General features: G+C 39.5%; 1 protein-coding gene across 14 annotated transcripts in view; it reads left to right on the plus strand.

Moving 5' to 3' along the window:
• The window catches only part of cep128 (centrosomal protein 128), a 44,542-nt gene that overhangs the window by 18,485 nt on the left and 3,785 nt on the right, over positions 1 to 22,272 (plus strand). For 8 of the 14 annotated variants that reach the window (XM_026319123.2, XM_026319136.2, XM_026319126.2 and 5 more), the window contains exons 14-22: positions 495 to 683; positions 1,228 to 1,689; positions 3,371 to 3,535; positions 4,579 to 4,734; positions 11,464 to 11,523; positions 14,294 to 14,486; positions 17,598 to 17,647; positions 19,101 to 19,124; positions 21,306 to 21,383. In XM_026319123.2, the coding sequence (XP_026174908.1) occupies positions 495 to 683; positions 1,228 to 1,689; positions 3,371 to 3,535; positions 4,579 to 4,734; positions 11,464 to 11,523; positions 14,294 to 14,486; positions 17,598 to 17,647; positions 19,101 to 19,124; positions 21,306 to 21,383 (1,377 nt within the window). Of the gene's footprint in view, positions 1 to 494; positions 684 to 1,227; positions 1,690 to 3,370; positions 3,536 to 4,578; positions 4,735 to 11,463; positions 11,524 to 13,385; positions 13,437 to 13,557; positions 14,487 to 17,597; positions 17,648 to 19,100; positions 19,125 to 19,551; positions 19,936 to 21,305; positions 21,384 to 22,272 lie in introns of those variants that run through there. The other 6 variants (XM_026319131.2, XM_026319128.2, XM_026319133.1 and 3 more) reach the window with 6 other exon arrangements.

A 22,272-nucleotide genomic window follows, 5' to 3' on the forward strand; every position in this document is an offset into this window, starting at 1 on the left:
AGCTTGAAAGTCACCTCCCAGTGATTTCCATTCCATTTGAACTGAGTGAGTCACCTCCAAACTCAGCAGCCCCGCACCTCACAGACAGACAGACTCCCACCTGGCATACTCGACGTGACGTGAATTAATTACAAAATCATTTCTGCCCCCTCAATGAATTAAGGGAGAGAATCAAGTGCTCAATTAAATGATTAGGTTCTGAGCTACAGCAAAGTCTTTGCAAATTCCAGTCAAAGCCAGAGTATTAGAAGCAATCTGCCTTGAACAGACCTGACCATTGTCCCTTATCAGGGAGCTGAGTGCTAGCATTTTCCTATCAGTGCAAGCGCTGGTACTTCATATGTTTCTCTCCCTCTGTCTCTCTGTCATTCTTTCTCTCGGTCTCATCATTATTGTTAGAGTTCCTCTTTGTACACTACCTTCCTCCTGCTCTTCATTTGTCATTCTTCATTTCCTTTCTTGTCTCCCTCTCTCCCTCGTTTTTCTCCCTTCAGGCAGCCAGGGAAAAGGAGAGCTCTCAGGCCCAGCTGAAGGCGCTGAGCCAGCAGACTGAGGCAGCCCGTAGGGAGCTTGCTGAAATCCTAGGCCGATTGGCCCAGCGTGAAGAAGAACTCCACCGCAAGGATGTTGAGCTGTCTGAGACCCGCCAGCGCCAGTTGTCACTGGAGCAGGAAATCCGGGAGGTATGGCGTTGAACATCCATAAATAGAATTTGCATTGAAATCACAAAAAAAAACCCAAGACAGATTTTTTTTTTTTTTTTTTTTTTTTACTTCAACCGGGATTTTCTTAAGTCCAGGAATTTTTACTGTTCCCTAAATTTCAATCCATCAGTCTATTTGATAATTCAGTTTGTTGATTCAAGACCAGTTTAACTCACTTGACAGAAATTACATCAGTCAGCACTTGGGCTGAATAAATTATATTTCATACTCACTGTTAAGTATGTAATCATGGTGTCATGTAATGACCTTTTTAAAAGTAGTCAGCCAGAGTTGAAATTGTGCCAAGAAATGTCATTTTGCTGTTTTCCAAAATAGCAGTTTACTGTGTATAATCCCAGACTGAACACAGACATTATTGAAATTTTGAATTCTGTTGCCAGATCAATTTCTCTTGTAAGATTGAGTTGCTGTTAAAATAAAAAAGAATATTTAACAAAAACCACTAGAGGTAAAAACTAATTAAAGAGCATTGATAACATTCTAATAGCACTCCTAACCCTAGGTGAGGGAAACCTTAGCTGCCCTGGAGGAAGAGACTCATCGTCAAACCACCATCCAAACAAAGCTAAAGGAAGAAAACCAGAGGCTGGAGGAGCAAGCTGACATGCAAGCTCGTCGTTGTCAGAGAGACCAGCACACACAGACTGAGCTCCAGGCCGCCTTGAAGCAGATGACCTCAGCCCATGCCCAACTAGCCCAGCGATTAGCTGAGGAGGAGAGCTCCAGGAAGGAGCTCCAGAAGGGTGCCTTGGAACTACAGGCCAAGCTGACAGCAGTGCAGGAGGAGCGGACTACTCTGGGGCAGCAGCTGCAGCTTGAGAGAGAGGTGCATCAGAAGGAACTGGACAACATGAAGGTTATGATGGAGGACAGAGGGATAAAAAGGCATCGTGAAATGCAGGACATGCTAAAGCTCTGCCGGGAGGAGCAAGATGAATTACAGGCACTCTTGAAGGAGGTTAAGGTAGGCCCTAGTTATAAATATGCTCAAAGTATTTTTCCATAGAATAAATATGAAGTTAAAGGAATAGTTTGACACTATGCTTACCTACTTTTTTATTTAATTAGATGATGCCATTCTCATATTTGTAAACATGTCACAAAGACCAACAGCTGCCTGGCTTAGCCTAGCACAATGACTGGAAACAGCTGACAAAACAGGACAAAATTCAGAACCACTAACTTCTTGGAGCCTCTGTTGTTGGTGATAAAGCACACTGCTGAGCTCTAGATAATATAGCCTGTGCCACATACACTCCTAATTTGTCAAATCTTTTGAGATTTCAAGGTCATAAGCCAACCACAGACGTTTTTCTTCACACCTAGACATGGATGACAGAGTGTCACACTCTAATTGACGTTTAGATTATCATTGGCACACACTTCAAATTCAGCACAGGGTAACATGCCTCAGCCACTAAACATCTGGTATATTTCCGACTCAGCGAGACACAGACAGAATTCTCATTTAGCATAATTTTCTTTATTGGCCAGGGCTCTGTCCTCTGAGTATGGGTGAATCGGGAATAGCTGAGCTCTTAATGGTGTGTGGTGCCCCGTTGAACCGCACAGCTATTCCAAAGCTCCAAGCGTGAATATTTAAAAACTCAGATATCAGACCTCAGAAGTCTCATCAAGGAGGAACTGGAGTTCAGGGACTCCTCTTGACTCGCTCCCCGAGCACACTACCCCCTCCCTCCCTTCAATATCTCAAAAGATGAGCCCTCATGGGTACATTGTTTCTTAAGGGGCATGGTCCTCCCTGATATGGTTGAGTTTAGCCCATTAGCTGCGCTGAATGGCATTAATATCTGACATAGCTCATTGTAATGGTGTCATTTCCAAGTGCAGTAAGGACAAGGGCGTTTGCTAGAATGTTTTTAAATACTAGCCTACGGGTGCTGCAGATGTCCCTAGGAAGCCCACCCAATATTCACAGAGCATAGCCAGAAGCCCATATTACAATTTTGATACAGTCAACTGTCAGAAAAAGCTTAAAATTCATATTTTCTTTGTCCTTGTCCTCTCACTCTTGATTTCTCCTTTACTCTATTTTTTCTCTCACTGTCTCTCTCTCTTAATCCCTCTTACTTCCTCCCTCTAGTTCTAATTTTGCTTTTCCATCTTTTTTCTCTCTTCACTCTAAGCAGTTCTGTTTTTTTTTTTTTTTTTTTTTGTTTTCCCTATTTTTTTGTGTGCGTCACTCCTGCCACTCCCAAAGCACAGTCATTGTTGTTTATTCCACTCCTCTCTTTTGTTTGAAACGTCATTTAAACTTTAACTTTTCTGTGATAATGTGATCATTGTTGATAGACAGCTCCAATGTCTGAGGCTGGATTTGCTTTTTTGAACCGGAGCTGGACTGAATGATTTCAGAGTCTATTACATGATGACTTGAATTAAGATATTTTACAGATTCTTAGGGTCTACTGGCAAATTCTGCACATTGTACATATGAACCACAAAGCAGCTTTTAGATCAATGTGAAAACTGCTACTTATACTATTTCTTATTCATACTCCAAGTATATTTTTAGTACAACACAGAAATACAAACTGCAACCTGCTTTAAGTTGATATTTTTGGGGCAGATAAACCACCAGTTTTTATTATCTCATGGCCTTAAACGCATCCACTCTCTACTAGGCAGATGCAGCATCAGACAAGGAGTTGTGTGGGGTGCTGCGCATCAAGTTGGACAGGATGAAGGATGAGTGTGATAAGCTGGCAGCACAGCTGAGCACGAAAGACGAGGCACATGCACTTCTCCACAGAAAATACCAGCTACTCAAACAGGAACTGGATGACAAAGTAAGCCATGCTGTGTTTTTCAATTGTGGTGCCTAACATTAAATGACATAAAATTTCCAGTACATGCAGAATATCATTTGTCATATCAGTGAAATATATCTATCCTCAGCAGACACAATGATATGTTCATTTCATTTAATTGTGAGAGTCAATGTCCAAGGACTTTAAAGAAAAAGAAATTAAAATGGTAAGACAAACTGGTGTACAGAGTGTCATTAGACAATGTGATAGTTTTAGACTCAGAAAAGGTCAACAGAAGTCAACACACCAATGTCTCCTCTGTTGGATGATATTATACTTTAATTTGTATCTGTATGTTAATCATACAGTCCTAAGAATGGTTTGAAAGGTTAAGTGGTGCCAAATCTGCTTTTAAATGGGTTTTATCAATACATCCTCAGGTATTTTACAACAGCAGATTAAGTATTGAACCGCTTTTCTCCTCACTGACAGGTCTCTGATAGTTGTGTAGGGTTCTTTAGGAGGATCCATGTATTGAATTGAAATTGGGTGAACGGAGAAAAAGGGGGTCTTATTAATGTATCATGGGTGGCTTACTATATCAGGGAAAGCGTAATGATCCATGGTCTCTGAGTAGTACTGATCAGTTATTTCCTGTCTCTCTGGTATATTGATTGTCTGTGTCCTGGTAGAGACCCTGAAACCACTGACAGTGCCAGCCAGAGAAGGCTGATTGAATGGTCCTAAGGTTATCTGTTTTCTGCATATATATTATTCAGTAAACCATTATAACCACTTGTTGTTGGCCTTTGAATAAGCAAATCTGAATTTGTTTTTAGGACTAGACATTATATTGAAATCATTTGATTAATTCAATTATTTTTCTTCAATGTGAGAAATGCAAAACTTGCAAAATGAATGCTTGTTTTCCAGCCTTAGGTTGCTTATGATAGCCATCCATAGAAAGTGTGTTGTAAATGAATGTCTTTAAAGCTGTCCAAAATCCAAATTAATAACTAAAAACCTGAGAGAATGATTTCTAATCCGCTATGACTCACTCAGCTCTCTGCCATTCTCCACAGGTCAGGTCAGGTGAGCGGAGGCGTGTGTCAGAGTCAGAGATGGAGGAGAAGGTGTTGCGGATGGAGGCAGAACGAGAGGCAATCCTTACCTCTATGGGTGAGGAACTAGATGCAGCCTGCTGTAGCCTGGCTAGAAATGGTGAAGACAAACTACAGGTATTTCTTTTATTATGCTATGTTTTAAAGGTGCATTTGGTGTTTTTTTTGTCCACTATGAGGGTTAAAGGTCCAACAGGCTCACAAAAACACAATGCTGGTACACTACAAACTTATTAATGAACATGTTGGCAAAAAATTACAGATTTGTACACCCATCAAACACAGAGTAACATGAGCATCCCACTGGAACTGCCCATCATTTACTTTACGTCATTTTGCTCTGATTTTTCCACCATCCCCTTGGCCTTGAGTTTGCGAGTCAGTCCCTTGTTAACTTCAGTTTTTCCTTGTTTAATGCTGGGCAAGTATAATGCAGTTCACTGAAACTCAGTTCTGTCCTCTGTGGTATCTCTGTGGGCCGGAGACTAAAAATAGTGAGATAAAAACAGCACAGAGCTGCAGTTTGTGTTAATTCTCACTGTATTTATCACTACTGGCAATACTTCTTAAACTTATGTTGTCATTTAGTTCTCCTACTATCAATAGTATTTCATTTCATCATTTAATTTCAGTGTCATTTCGAGAATAGTGGATAGTCTATTGAGACGAGATGAGATGAAATTCTTGTCTATGCAAGCTTCATCAGGGCTCCAGACTAAATTTTGGCAGTGGTTGCACTGGGGCGCCTAACTTTTTTTTATGTAGGTGCATCAGAACAATATTTATGTGCTTCTAGATTTTTTTGCAGCACCATTGGCATCACAATTATACATTCAATGGGTTGTTTTATTTTAGTTTTTTTTTTACATTTGCAACAGTTATGTAAATCTTTGTAAATAGGAGTAACAGTGCACATATATGCTTGTTCTTATTTGAACAGCAAACATGAAATTTAAATAATTCTACAACTAAGCTTAAAAAGTGCCAAGGTTAATAAGAGCTTGAAAAAGTGAAATAATTACACACACATTTGTGGAAACATCTTAGTCATAAATGCCATGTCCAAATTGGTGATTTGAACAGACGTGTTTGTTTTAAGGTGTCTGCAGTCACCCCAACGAGCTTGTCACAGAGCGATGTTAATGTTCAGGCCGTTCGTTTTCTTTCGGATTATTTGAGACTTGAGTTTCGTAAAAAATAGCTCCATTGTGATATTGTATGCAATGCTGAATTTAATATTAAACTCTTCCTCCTCACACATGATTTCTGGCTGCCTGGTGTTGAAATGGTGCAAGGAGGAGGAGTTGTGGTGGCCACAAACTTATGATATATTATGAGCTTCTCTGTTTTTTTTTTTTAGTGTGTCAGTGCAAGAACATCAATGCACTGAGAGAAAAAGTGGAGCCATGCCTGCCCTCATTACAGTATGTGCAATGCATTGGCATTGCTAATTTTGTCATACCTCAACCTTGGGAAATGTGTGTACAAATCTTTATGAAAGGAATACATTCTTGCATTTTTGTTCATTTGCCTCTGTATCTCACTCAGTCTGATGCAGTTCCTATCTCAGATTCTGGGTCAGGGTTAGTCATCTTACCAGCGGGGACAGAGACGGATGGCTGTTTCCTCAGATCTAGGCTGGATCTCCCAGGGCTGGGGTCGATTATACCCCTATTGATTTAAAATAAAAAAATAACACTATTTATAGGCCTACTTTGTTCGCTTGTAATCAAAGTTACTGCTATTCTGTCATTCATAAGTAGCCAGGTGTTAATTTCAAACTCAAATCGGTATATCGGAACATGCCAATCAAGGCCAATCAGGGGCAAAGACCTTCCCTCTGTTTTTTGTTTGCTCTGACATTCACTGGGGGAAAAAACATAATGTTACAATCATACACGCAGACCTGCAAAATTTTAGGCTTACCAGTGCAACCAATGAAAGAAATTTAGTTGCATTCAACAAATTTTTGGTCACACGTTTGATATTTTCAACTGAGGCTCTGACCCTATCAGGAGCAGTAAAATAATCACGTTGACACCATAGACTTGAGGATTGTTTAGACAAATAATAGGTTCCGACAAGCCTCAAATCGGGACACGGCCCCACGATCACTGGAGGGGGCAAATTGGGCATAAAATCATCTAGTGTGTGACCAGCCTAAAATTGCATAAGACATAATGTATTAGACTGATATAACTGTCTCATACTGCAGAGAGAAGTTCTTGTAGGAATGTAAGTCAAGGATTGACTTGACTTATCTCTAAGTGCCAAAGGTCTCTGGTACATTTTTTTTAAGAAAGGTTCTGCTGTGTGGAGTTATATGCCATTTGAATGATATACTTATTCAAGCATGGTCTAATTTAACATAATTAGTATCCAAGAATTAGTGGTCTGTGGGATTTAGTTGCATTAGAAAAAAACACTGACTGTACAGTGGATCTAAGTCAGATGGCAGATGTTTGACTATATATATATGAAGCTTTTATTATGCAGAGTGAATCTTCTGCAGTTCCTATTGACAAACACCTACACCCACACACACTAATAAACATATGGTACATACACTCACTCCCCCTAACTTGCTTGGAACCAGTTTTCCTCTGCTGCTTCAGGCTAATGAACCGAGCCAGCTCTTATCTGCTCTTAAAGATTTCCTAGTGTAGTCCAGCAGCGTGAGCCAACGCCTTGCCTCATCCCTAATCTGTCATGTTGAAAAGAAGTCAAACTTGCTAGTGATTGGCCTAATGAGGGGAATCATTACCAGTTAAGGGGTGTGTTAGGTTTCACTTACCTCATAATACCTTCTTTCCTGTTCTTCTGAAGCACTAGCCAGAAGCTGTAGGACAGTGCAGCGCTAGTTGAAAATTAAAGAAAAAGTTACTAGGGTATGGTGCTGTCATGTTGGGAATTTACTGTGTCTTGGTAAGTCAGTTGCTAAGGAAGAACATGGTTTCTTAGTAGCAAAATGCCAAGGCTACTTTTCATTGAACTAACAAGATTATACTTCACTTTATACTATACTGTAAAAAATGTATCTGAACCCTCTGGAATTATCTGGCTTTCTGCATTAATGCATCATAATTCAAGTTCTTTTCTGATGTTGATCTAAGTCATATGTATAGGCAGAGCCTTTTTTATGGCACAATGCTGTATGTTCTTTTGATATTGGTCAATTCATTTAACCAGCTTCAATGATTTCTATAAGCCTCCAATTGTTACTCTGGACTCCTTTTTAACACATGGAGCATTCTGTGTTGTGCCAGTAGAGTCATCTTTGCTAGGCACCCACTTCCAGGGAGAGTAGCAGCATGACATAATCCCTTTCTAGATTTATGCAAATCAATAATTTTTCAGGTTCTTGTGAATAACAAAGTGAAAATGTTTGAGTTTTTTTGAGTCCAAGCTGCTCTGACACACATCTCAAATCTGGTTTTGTTGATTGAATGTATTTATCAACCATCTGAGTATAAAATCCCTCCCTACTGGTTAAAATGGTGCAATTTTGGACCTACCTTTAGTAAAAGAGCACTGTCTCAAGATTCCTACATTAGGAAATCACACCTATTTTCAAAAACTAAAATGATTACAAATCTTGTGCAAAATGCAACTGTTCCATCAACAAGGACACATGCTGTCACCACAAATCCCAGGCTTATTAATGCATTATACTATTATTAACAGGACAACAAAAATGATCTGTTTCAACCAAACAATTTGTGCTATTCTAAATCATAATTTGATTGCAGGTCTTGCCCAGATTCCTTTAGCATGCAATGTGGAGTCAATATAAAAAACAGGCTGCATTTATGTGGCACACACATTAAAATCATCACCCTGACTACCAATGAGGATGCTTCGTGAATTAAAAACATCATAACAGCATTAACACTCAAGTGGTTATGGATGACAGCTATGTGATCTTTGATTTAGTGGCCAAATGGGCCAGATCTACACACACCTCAAGGGTCCTCACTGAGATTGAGCTAAAACTTTTATTTGACAACAATCATGTGGATATACAGCTTTACTATAGGGCTTTAGAAACAAATTAATTTCATGCAGTAGTGTCACTATACAAATAGCTTTCTAATAAACTTAGCCCATATATTACAGGAATAGAATTGGAATGAAGCATATTACCAAAGTGTTAAATGGTGGTGTTTTCTACTCTTTTGTACTTTTTTCCTTTCTTCACTTGAAATTTTGCTGATTTGTGTTTCAGTTTTCCCACTGTCCAAGCCCAAATGGTGAGACAAACTGTAACACATAGAACATCTCTGTAACATCTAATGCAGCTCTGAGTGTTGTAAAACTTGACATTACACTCATTCTTAGGAATAGGTTTTCTCCTTGTGGAAAGTGAGAGTAGAATGCTTCATCGATTACTCTGTTCCACTGTGAGGTAGGAGTGTTTTCACTTCTAAGGTAATGTTGAGCTGAATTCTGGGAAGTGATGCTGAGATGCCTGATAAATACAGGAAGAGGTTTGCAAACTTCTGACTCCAGTTGACTTTTGTTGATGTCATTACCTATGACAAACTGTGACTATGAATGTTTGAATGATGTAGTCAATACTGAGAAGAACAATGCAAGGATTTGTGTGTTAGTTGTCTAGGTGTTTTTTGCTCTCAATACTTAACTTTGTTGAATACCTCCTTATAAGTCATTTCATGTCCTTCTGTCTTGTCTCAGTTGGGACCTAATTCCTGCTCATGACTTTTTCTTCTTGAGCTCAGCTGGCTCAAGTGAGTGTACACCATGTAAATTCTGTGTTTGATGCCAGCCTGGGACAGTTGCCTCAGACATTTCCTGTCTGCTCTCACTTTAAACTGTTTAATGAGAGAAATGCCACAGGGTTTGTCTCTCTGGAAACACCCCTCTGTGTCTTTTCCACTTGCTGTTGCATCTGACATCTCTGCTTTTTGCCTACCTCTAAACATTGCCATCTTTACCGTTTTCATAGTGGGAGGTGAACCGAACAGTAACCAAAGAGACACAGTCTCAGATTTACTCGCTTTCTGAAAGAGACATATAAACCACACAGTCACACATTGAAATTAGCAGTGGCAGACACTTGGATTCCATGGCAGCGCTGCTAAGAAAATAGTGGCATTTCTTTCACTTCAACCCCACAGACAGCACTTTCAACTCCCAGCCTACTTGTTCAGTTTTTCACCAGTTTCACCTCCTTTTTGTCTGCCACTGCACAGAGCTACCTTTGATGGTTTGGGAAAGAGTAAAGAGAGCGAGCGAGAGGCATAGAGAAATGTTTTATCCTCCCACACGCTCTGCCATGTGATTGTACACTCCCTGAGATGGGGACTTCTGCACAGCAGTACTCAATTACCATACTTTGAGCTGCCGTGGCAACAACTTGGGAAATTCATTTTGCTTGGATCTGAGTTTGAGTGACAGCTTAAAAAGTTGCTTGACAACTGTGCAGTGACAGTGTTGTTTGCCGAGGCACGGGACAGAAAGGGTCCAAAAAAATTCCGGCTGTGTGCTTTTCATGTCTGTTGATCATGCGTTAACACCTTGCCACAAGGGCGTACTTGAAAAAACAGCTGTACTTTTTTGTCAGCTTTGTTCATGGCTGAGAGCTGGTGCATGTGAATGTATGCCTGTTTTGTCACCTGTTTTTATTAATTTATATATATATTTTTCTTTTTACCTGTTTAGAAGCACAGAATGCACAGTCTGTTCATGTGTTGGCAGAGTGGTTGTTTCTCTGTGAATAGATTTGCACAAACCCTTTTGGAAAAGTTACCATTCCTTATGAGTGTGTGACCTTTTATGTGTAACTTCAACGCAAATTTACAAAACTATGAAACAGTGTAGAGACAGTGAACAGTATAACCTCAGTATCCTATGTTGCATGCCACATTTTGCTCTCTTATCTACTAACCAAAACTAAAAAAAGCTAACCTGCCACCCCATTAATTCCAAAACTTGCAGTGGTTAAAGTAGCTCTACTGGGGTAATTAGGTTCAGTCATGTAAGTGGAATTGGGCATTTTGCCCAAGTGGAAACAACACACTGTCAGATATTTTTGTCAATGTGATAGCAAAGGTTTCAGTTAAATTAGGGTTGTATTTATTTACCCGATTAACAAAATTAGGCTACAAATTCATGTAAAATACTTAAAAGTGGCTAGAATTAGAACAGGCATATCTAATGTTTGGTTTCAGGTACTGATATGAACATATGTTCATCTCCTTATGTGAGACATTCAGGTAATGAGGCATAGAAGAGAATATGAACATTTGAAATTCAACATGTGGAGCTGAGATACCTCAACAGTTGTGTAGCTTTGGCAGAGGTGTGCTCTTAACTGAGCACCATTTAGTTATGTGACTGTTTATCTGTGTATCTGGTGTCTTTTTGTGTTAAGAGTGTGTTTTTGTGTGCGTCAGAACTCATTAGGAGTTGTCTGGGAAGAATGGAACATACTCCCTGAGCTCATTTTTATGACACAAAATCTGTTTGTGTACCTGTTTGTTTATGCACCAGTTTGTGTGTGTAGTGTCATAGGCTGTTTAACACAGACACACACAAATTTAAGTTGGCAGAAGCCATTCTTCACAGAGGTTCAGGGTTTGACAGGACGCTGTTCTTATGATTTTTATTCTGTTGTTTGTCCATCCACATTTTCAGTTACTATTTCTGTTTTTTCTACACCTCTGGTTCTTCTCTTTAACTCTTATATGTCTTATATATTTTCAGTGTATTATCAGTGTAGGTATCATAAATCTATAAAACCCTAATAACAAATGATTTGGGGATTTTCATTTTTTTCTCAGACACGCATTACTTTGCTTTAATTTCTCCATTCCGTTTTAACAGGCAATCTCACAGAAACCTGGATTAGTGAAAGACCCCCACCGCTGGCTAGCTGAAACAAAGGTATGATCATTATGTGCGTGTAATGAACATTATGTTCATTTCCAAGTCTACACTGTATAGTCGATTAATAAAAGACAATAGAATAAAATGTAACCAATTATTTTTTTCTTTGCAAATGATCAAACCAGCTATATATGATTATATTTTGGGTTGCACAAAATAATATAACCTCTCAGAAAAAAATGATTGAGTGACATTAAAACCCTGATGAGCTCTAATGTGGATTTGCTTTTCTATAATAATCATAAGGGCAAGAACAACTGGAAACTCTTTAGTCCTATATGTTATTTCACAGGTTTTCGGTCCTCTACAGTGGGTATGGAAAGTATTCAGACCCCTTTAAATTGTTCACTCTTTGTGTCATTGCAGCCATTTGCCAAAATCAAAAAAGTTCATTTTATTTCTCATTACTGTACACTCAGCACCCCATCTTGACAGAAAAAAACAGAAATGTAGAAATTTTTGCAAATTTATTAAAAAAGAAAAACTGAAATATCACATGATCATAAGTATTCAGACCCTTTGCAGTGACACTCATATTTAACTCACATGCTGTCCATTTCTTCTGATCCTCCTTGAGATGGTTCTGCTCCTTCATTGGAGTCCAGCTGTGTTTAATTAAACTGACTGGACTTGATTAGGAAAGGCACACACCTGTCTATATGAGACCTTACAGCTCACAGTGCATGTCAGAGCAAATGAGAATCATGAGGTTGAAGGAACTGCCCAAGGAGCTCAGAGACAGAATTGTGGGAAGGCACAGGTCTGGCCAGGGTTACAAAAGAATTTCTGCAGCACTAAAGGTTCCTAAGAGCACAGAGGCCTCCATAATCCTCAAATGGAAAAAGTTTGGGACGACCAGAACTCTTCCTAGACCTGGCCGTCCAGCCAAACTGAGCAATCGTGGGAGAAGAGCCTTGGTGAGAGAGGTAAAGAAGAACCCAAAGATCACTGTGGCTGAGCTCCAGAGATGCAGTAGGGAGATGGGAGAAAGTTCCACAAAGTCAACTATCACTGCAGCCCTCCACCAGTCAGGGCTTTATGGCAGAGTGGCCCGACGGAAGCCTCTCCTCAGTGCAAGACACATGAAACCCAGCATAGAGTTTGCCAAAAAACACATGAAGGACTCCCAGACTATGAGAAATAAGATTCTCTGGTCTGATGAGACCAAGATTGAACTTTCTGGCGTTAATTCTAAGCGGCATGTGTGGAGAAAACCAGGCACTGCTCATCACCTGCCCAATACAATCCCTACAGTGAAACATGGTGGTGGGAGCATCATGTTGTGGGGGTGTTTTTCAGCGGCAGGGACAGGCCCTGAGCCCTGACCTAAACCCAGTTGAGCATCTCTGGAGAGTCCTGAAAATGGCTGTCCACCAACGTTCACCATCCAACCTGACAGAACTGGAGAGGATCTGCAAGGAAGAATGGCAGAGGATCCCCAAATCCAGGTGTGAAAAACTTGTTGCATCATTCCCAAGAAGACTCATGGCTGTACTAGCTCAAAAGGGTGCTTCTACTCAATACTGAGCACAGGGTCTGAATACTTATGACCATGTGATATTTCAGTTTTTCTTTTTTAATAAATTTGTAAAAAATTCTACATTTGTTTTTTTCTGTCAAGATGGGGTGCTGAGTGTACATTAATGAGAAATAAAATGAACTTTTTTGATTTTGGCAAATGGCTGCAATGACGCAAAGAGTGAACAATTTAAAGGGGTCTGAATACTTTCTGTACCCACTGTATAACAGCATGATGGTTAACTTGCTGTTCTGCTTGAGTGAGGTTCTTTTAATTGAAGAAAAAATGTCATACAGTTCTTATTTAATGTGATCCTTTTTTCTGTTTTCTGCACCAATAGTTGGCACCTGGCTCTTCTGAATTAAAATCATCCCTCCATTACAGTAATGATGTACTGTACAAAAACAACATGCAATTAAGGCTGTGGCAGTGATGCATTTTACAACGTTTGTTTGCACAATTTACAGTGTTTATCACCATAATGTATATGGTCTTGTCATAAATGCTTTCAGAGTACTCTGCAATTCCAAGCAAGAAAACTGGAAAACAAGAGATAATTTTCTATTTTGTTAGGAGCTGTTGTGGTGGCAAAGTCCAGGTATGATTTACAGGCGCAGTTAGAATACCAATTTAACTAGTTATTTTTCTTAGCTGTAACAACCTGTTATAAGACATAGTGTAAATTCATTTATATTGTCTGTTCCATTGTCAGTGTACTTTTATCTGGAGCCTTTATCACACTTACTTTATCTGGGCTTTTTTGTGAATCCCTGTAAATACCTGGTCATAGTTGAAAAGACACAATGGTAAAAGATTGTTTTGTGTTCAGAGAGCTTTCAGGAGAATTGTAAACATGGACAGCTTGGACAGTGCTGTAGCATACAGCCTTTTAAGTGGGAGAGGAATTATGATTCAAGTTTTTATGCTTTAAACAAGGATTTATTTCGGGCACTCTAATTAATTTCCTATGTAAAGTCCTTTGCATTGTGTGTAGACGTCAAACCAATAGGAACATATGTACATGTGTGGTTATATAAGGAAACAAATGGCAATAGGTTCAATGCAGAGTGTCAAGGTGGAAACTGAGTCCTTAGATTTAAGAACTTGAACTGGTGACCTCCCCTTTCTATCACCCTGATTCCCTTAAAAATGAAAACAAATCTTGACTATAAGGACTTGCCCAACCCATCCTACTAAATCTCTTTCAAACAGATTAAGAACTGATTGTGTTTTTATTTAACCAACCAGACCAAGCTGCGTTGGCTCTGTGAGGAGGTGCGGGTGCGCGACACAAGAGAAGAGCGCCTGTGGAAGCAGCATCAGCAGACTAGGGCTCAGCTGAAGGCCCTTAGACAGAGCCGGGACTCGGAACAGGCTGCTCTCCTGCAACGTTTGGACCAACAGGAGAAGCTTCTTCACTCCATCAGTACAGAAAAGAAAGGTACACAGCTTCACTTAGTGAACAAATAAGAATGTTATGTATGATTTGACTGTGTTTCTTTCTCACTCTAACCATGGTATTGTCAACATCATAGCATGCCAGTGGGCTACATATGCACAATACAAAAATTTGTCTGTTCTTTGTTGGGCAGCTAATACCTGACTAATATGTAGCAGAAGCACTGGACAAGAAATAGTTCAGCTTTTAGTGTGTGTTGAATTTATGATGGTGAAAATGCACAAATACTTAACATGTTTTTAATGAAAATGTAATCACTGCTTGACTCTTTCTTTTGATTGATACAGCCTAGTCATACTCTGACTTCCTGATTTCTCCCTCTCTCATTTACCTGTAATCACACAGTCATTAAGAGCAAATTCCATGCCTTCATATTACTAAAAGTTTTTTTTGTGGATGCTTGTGTGTTATGGATGCTTGTGAAAATGACTGTCTGTGCCTGTATGTATCTGATGCGTTATTTTTCAGGCTGCACATGGGTTAGTCTGTTTACAGTTACAAATGTTTGAGAAAGCGTCTTAATGTGTGTGAACTTTAAGACTTCTATGGAAAATGGACTTGTTTTTCCCAGCCCGAGTCCAATTTCTGACTGAATTTCCCCTAATGAGCTGTATCTGCCAGAGAAAGAACAACTTGTTTTTAGTGCTTTGTCTGAACAATACAGGGAAATGGGCCCAATTTGTGTTCTATTAACAAAGAGAAAGAGAGTTAGAAGACACACCAAGACCACATTGAGGGAGATGGAAGACCCAGTGAGACAATGAATTATCCATCATTTCACTGTATGTTTGTTGGCTATAGTGGTAGCAGTGCACCATACAGATGAGCTGGTGATGCAGCCTCATCTCCACACTACCCTCATAAACACAGTGCACTTTATCTTTGAACCCAATTAGCCATTTGACAGAAGTAGCCTTTTCTCTCTTCTCTGTAGGCAGGAGCACTGATATCATCTCGTTTATTAATTAGACCTAAGACTAATCTGTGTGTCACAACAAGATCTGAGATCTTATGTGAAATGAAGCCGTGGAAAGATTTTATCGCCTGTGTTTTGAATATGACTTTAGTAATTTGGCTGCTCTGTGATTGTGTTGCTGTATTACTGCAGAGCAACAGAAGCTTTAGAAATCCCTGCCATGCATGGCTGCGTACAGTATGATAAGCAGAAATGATGTGATGTGTTCATAACATTACACTCAACAATACATGTTTACCTGTACCCATCACAACTTTTTTTCCTGTTCGTTATCAAACTGAGGATTGTGTTGCTGTGAGATGTATTTTTCTTAAACCTGCTTGTCTGCTCGTCTTAGTAGATTAACTAGTAATGCCTGCAGTCTGCAAAAGCCCTGTGTGATATAATTGCCTCACAGTGAATTATTAGTGTCAGATTGGGATTGCAGTCTGTGTATTTAACTTTAGACCTTTCATCATCTATTGGCCTTTCCTTTTAAAACAAGTCAGCGCTGCATGTGTAGCTGACAGTAGCCGCAGTGTTACAGGACCTGCCAGAGGTTAAACAGTAGATGACACGTGACTGTGTGTTAGAGAATAGTGCTATGCAGGAACAGCTGAACACTGCTTAAGTTTGCAAATTTTACATGTTTTACTTAACTGATCTTTAAACACGTTAACAGCCAGTAATCAGTTAATTATCATCAAATAAGTTATGGCCTTGCGCAATGTAGTTTAGATCAGCATGAAAAGCCGTCCTGTCCACCTCATTTATAGGCATCATGTCCTTTTCAAACATAGAGCAAAGCTTCTGACTGACTGCTTCTGTGTGTATATTGCTACAGTTTCTTCTGGCTAACACTTTTGCACTACAGCTGTTGATGGTTTTCAGGTGGTGCAGCATTGACGTGGTTACTTGAGTTGTAATTTAATACAGTTGTTGGACATGCCGGAGGAGTTTGTTTACAAAAGTGGTGAACTTTAGGTCATTCGTTGGTAGTTGAATATTGAATTTGAGAATACCTTATGAGGACAGTTTAACAAAACCGCAATCCTAGAAATAAATTTGCAGATGTATTTGTAGAAGGTTGTATGCTTTCATCAATCAATATGTTAGTGTGTATGTGTGAGTCAGGAGCTTTTCACGTTATGATGGCAGATTTCTTATGTTGAAACCAGGTAAGTCATGTTTGAAGCCATACAAATGGTGCACCCGTTGATGACACTGTAGACCACTTCAGATTCAGCATCCAGTTGGCACAATGAGTATTAGATACTGGAAGAATAATACTAAAGAACTACTATAAAAAAGACTATTCAAAATAAAATGATATTTTTTCTCTGACACTACCATTTTATTATATTTTGGACAAGGGTTGTTCTGTCTGGAAAAATGTAAAGTTGGTTACATATTGTGGCATTTGCTTAATAAAACTCTTGCTCAGTAAAATCAGAATTATTTCATTGCATCTGCATCTCATTACGCAAACAACCAGTGATTGTAATTAAAAACAATTTGGTGCTGCAATTAGCAACAAACGCAAGCAGAATTTGTCTTTCCTCCACCTGTTTGGGTAAAAATAAACCACCAGCAGCAGACTGTTTCAAACAGTGAAACATATTGGGATGAGAAGCATTTTTCACACAGTTTATAAAACTATATGGTACCATGTGTCTGTGTTCTGTCCCATTAAGAGTTTTTCTGAATATATATTCCTGATAGTAGCACTCCAAGAAAGAAAACATTAAAAACCTTCAACTTTTCATATAATTGATCATTTTATTATATTTAAAAAGATGTACTAAAAAATTAAAGTGGTTTAAGGCAAAGCTAATGATTATTTTATTATCAATAAATCTGCAGAATATTTTTTTGATAAATGTCGGTCTTTAACTTAGTGAAAAGCTCCTGTTGCTAATCCCTTTATTGGGAATTGAAATTGCTGTTTTGACTGTCCAAAACCCCACTCTATTCAGTTTAATGTGCTGCCTAAGACAGCAAATCCACACAGTTATGAAAATGTTTTAGATGAAGCACACATAAAACTAAGAATCAAAACATGACCTGGCTATACACAGCCAGTACTGATCCTAGTGCCTTCCGAAAACCTTCTTTCTTATACGGTGTCCTCATTTCAGAACTGCTGGAGAGGAGTCGCAAGAAAGAGGAAGAATTGAGGAGCCTCCAGGTTAGCATTATCTGATTTTATTAACTTGTATCTGTCTGTGTGCGTGTGTGGTTTCTTCTATTAACCTGCATTACAGATTTTTAATATTGAGCTGCCCAAGTTCTGTATATTGCCAAAAAGAGACAGCTGGTCCTCCTTGTTTATATGCCATATCGCCTTCAGTTTTTTGCATCTTGGTTGTGTTGTTTTTGAGTAACTGCTGGCCTTTAGTCTTCTAAGTTCTGTGATACAGTGCTACAAACGTTAGTACACAGCTGTGGGCCTGACAGGCTCTTTGCAGCCTTGCATGGACAAGTAGCTGATTATTGCAGACACAGGGCCTTGGAGTTTAAAAGCCACAAGAGGCCTCGTCTCTGTCTTTCAATAATGCAGCATGTATATTTGGCAAGCCACCAACTCACCTCATCTGGTCAGGGTTGGCCCTAAGTACCTCACTGGCCCTTTACCTGTTATTAAACAACAAAACACATACTTTATGTACATGCACACACCTACTAAAATGCCTGCTGAGCAATGGCTCTTCCCAGACCTGTGTGTTTGTGGCCTTGTGTTTGTTTCCTGGAGGGGACTCAAAACTGGGAGCGCACTAACACTGTAGGGACTCACCTACCTTGTGGAAACTGGATGATGGTCCCCACAAAGTAATTCACCAAGCTGTTAGTTTAAGGTTGGAGTGAGGTTAGCGTTACGCAAGTACTGGTTACGGCTCAGGTTAGGTCGGGGTAGGTTTCCAGGAAATGAATGTGAATAAGTCAATGTAAAGACCTCCTACTGTAAGTGACAAAAAGAAGTGTGTGTGTGTGTGTGTGTGTGCGTGTGAGTGACACCGCTTTCCCATCTGTGGTTGTACGATGGCACCTGCCACAGCTTGTGTGTAATTAATCAGCCCTCTCAGACCCAGCTGAGCTTTTAATTATGAGGGATGAGGAAAGAGAGATAGAATGGTTGATGTAAGATGAGTTTAAAAAAAAAAAAAAAAAGGGAGGGGGTGGGGGGTGAGGAAAAGACAGTACCCATGTTACAAACCATCAATATGTTCCAGGCAGAGGGGGGGAGGCAGCAGCTGGTTGAGGGGGGAGCAGGTGTGCATTTGAGTGGCAGATAAGAGGCATAGCATCACTTATACATCGTTAGAGGGGGAACATCAGTCAGGAGCTGGATGAGCGGCGAGAGTGGTTTGTCTTTGTGTGTTTGTGATAAGAAGCCTGCTGTGTGCTACAGACTCTCGCTAGCCCTGCATTTCCTTCTCTCGTTACCGTTTGTTGGAACTTTTTATTCTTCTTTCCTGTCACTTTTCTTCCACACACACATTTCCTGGGTTTCTATCTGCTTATCAGTTATTTTGAACAGTTACCTGTTCAAAAATATTCTTACTGATTTCATTAGTTTACTTGGCAATGGTTCTTATATTTTATATGCACATAAAGTAATACTGCTGCTTCTGTCTTTACAGGACCGTGTTTTGGATCTAGAAATGGTAAGGTTTGATTGCTGTATTCACAGTAATAAATTCAACTGAAAATATTGCTATGTATATTGCGTTTTGAAAAAAACGCTGAATTGTGAATTGCCCTCAGCCCGATAGAGGTCATGTTGACATTCAGCAGGGTGCGGTGCAGCTGTGTAGACAGGCTCACCTAAGGCTACGTTTGTTTAGCAGGGGTTGGAAATGATTGCTTTAGTCAAGGCTCAGAGCTCTGTTAATCATCATAAAGTCTTGCTGACGGGGTTAAGAACCAAGCTGTACTGACAAGACAGTATATTGACCTCACCATACAAACTGTTAACGTCTACCACTAACATTCTTAAGCAGCTATTTGATGTCAGCTAGAAATTTCTCAGCATTACTGAAAGGTTATATTGACCCAAGCACTTTTTACTTTCTTGAAAAAAACTAAATGAAGCTGTCTAGTGTACGCTGTCCATCCATCACTGTTGTGTGGCACGCTTCACCTCTTCAGCCTTCGATTAACTATTGTGAGGAAGAACAGGAATACCTCAGACCACCAAGTAAAATCATTTCTGCTTACTACAACAAAACAGTGGCAGGATGCATCGACCTATTCTTACTCAGCCTGGGCGGTGGGGATCATCCAGTGAGTCTTGCTTGTATTTCAGTGTGCTGTTAAAGTGTAGCAATCAGTGTGACGCCATGTAACAATCAGCTCTTTTGATGCTTAAATGCTCCATCTGAATGGGAATGAGAGCTGTATTGAAACATACAGTGCCTTTGAGATGAATAGAATGAAGTGCGGCCAGACTTGTTACTTAATCAAAGATTGTGCTGAGTGTGTTATTGTTACAAAAGTCCTCAATTAGCTTTTGAATTGGTCGGCGGTATGAAATTATGTCTGCTACTGTGCTGGCTTGAACACACCATTTTCTAATTCCTACTATTGCAGTTGTGCATTTAATAGAAGATGTTTGAATAGAAACTGTGTAGACTGAGTTTCTAGCCACATCCCTTGACCTTTTGCACACTATATTGTGTTATGAATTTTATTGGAAATTTATAAAAATGATTTTTGTCCAGGCCCTTTGATGGACTGGTGACCTGTCCAGTGTGTACCCCTGGTCAGGGGTCAGGGAGGGAACCAAGAACCCAGTTTTAAAAAGATGTTTGACTTTATTATCATGAGCTCTTGAGTAGATTGATGGCTTCCCCCCCATTTATAATTAAATCAACAGAGTGTGCAAAGATGGAGTGAAAGAAACTATACTTTCTGAAGCCAGTATTGCATCATCCAGAGCCCCTGACCCAAAGGCAATGAGCCTGTGTGCTTGTATCAAATTCATTTAATTAGTTTCCTGCTATCTTTTAAATTGTGTAGTGTTTATGGTTTTCTGGCTAGTAAACATCTTTACTGCTTTCACCTATGTGTTATTTTATCAGTCTCACAGTTAAATATGGGGGTGTGGCACATATGTGTAAATGCTTATCCAGTTTATTTTATGGGACATTAGATAGAGTGGAGAGTCTACAGTAATATTTCATTCTGTTTTGTCATGTAGGTGGACATAAATAATACATAACAGTGCTAACAGTAGCAGCTGTGCATCCTTATTTTGTCAGTACAGTACATCCCATTATCTGTGCAAATAGAAGGGCATCAGAGGTGCTACAGAACAGTCAAAGCCATCTGATAGCTGATCCAGCTGAGCAGCTGTCATCAATAATCACTGCCTCAGCTGACCCATCACCGGAAACATCTCTTACTACTCTGTTTCACAGATTTTTCCTACCTTGCTGCTTTCTTTCATCTTTTCCTCAGTCTTAAGTGAGAAATCCTGGGAGTGAGGAAAAGGCATGGTGGTGGGAGTTGATAATTCTCCATCACATACTGTGATTTGCATAGTGTAGTGCTACCTGCTTGTCCTTTAAATGGTGATTGAAGATTTTGTCTTTACAGTTTTGCTTTTAAACGTAGCAGATGACATTTATAACTAAAATCACACCCTGAACCACTGTGAGACCTTATTGCCATGAGCTAGTGTCCTGCCCTTCCCTAATAGATGTTATTGGTTTATATCCCTTTGAATATTGAAAACACACAATTGTATTGATTTATTGGATAAATCACTTTATAGTTAGTAAAGTGATTTATGTTGTTAGTTGTTGCAGATTTAAATGATGTGTGTTTGTGTGTGTGGCTTTCAGAACACAAGAGTAGCCCTGGACCACTTGGAGTCAATGCCAGACAAACTGTGCCTGATGGAGAATTTCAGAGATTTGGAGGTGAATCCACATGAAGCCTATTTTGTTATAGTAAAATAACTCGGTGCCTGGGATGTTTATAATTCATTCTTTCATTCTCTATACCTATGGCATCAAAATGGAACATTTAATTTTTCCCCCAAATCCTATTTTGTCAGATCATTCTTTCTTCTTGAATTTAAGATGATGGATCATGCAGCGTTTGGAGGAAAATTCCACTACAGCAGATGTTTATCTGACTACGCTGTTAATAAATTTAAGAAAATGATTCCATCTTTATTTGCATCTATGCCATGTGCCAACACAGTGGAGGGCAGCTGCTTCAATCCCACTCCCTACCAAATTGATCATGTTGTTGACAGCGCTGTAGCCTCACTGTGTGAAACACTTGATGCTGTGGCCCCTCTGAAAAAGAAGTTAGTGAATCAGAGATTAGCCCCATGGTATAATTTACATATTTGTACCTTAAAGCAGGCATCACGAAGGCTGGAAAGGAAGTGGAGTTCCACAAATATAGAGGACATTTTTTCTAGCCTGGAAAAACAGACTATTAACATATAAAAAAGCTCAGTAAAGCCAGAACTGCATACTATTCATCACTAATAGAGGAAAATAAGAACAATCCCAGGTTTCTTTTCAGCACTGTAGCCAGGCTGACAAAAAGTCACAGCTCTGTTGAGCCCAGTGTTCCCTTAGCTCTCAGCAGTGATGAATTTATGAGTTTCTTTACAAATGAAATCACAACTATTAGAGATAAAATTCAGCAGATGCTTCCTATACCTGCAAATGAGTCTTCTACTACAGTAGGTCTTGAATCATCTGTAGGACCTGTTATGTTTAGACTGCTTCTCTCCCATTGAGCTCTCCGAATTTATATCAGCAGTTGCATTCATTGACGTGTCTCTTAGAC

The sequence above is a fragment of the Mastacembelus armatus genome, chromosome 24, assembly GCF_900324485.2.
Source record: "Mastacembelus armatus chromosome 24, fMasArm1.2, whole genome shotgun sequence".
Lineage (NCBI taxonomy): Eukaryota > Metazoa > Chordata > Actinopteri > Synbranchiformes > Mastacembelidae > Mastacembelus > Mastacembelus armatus.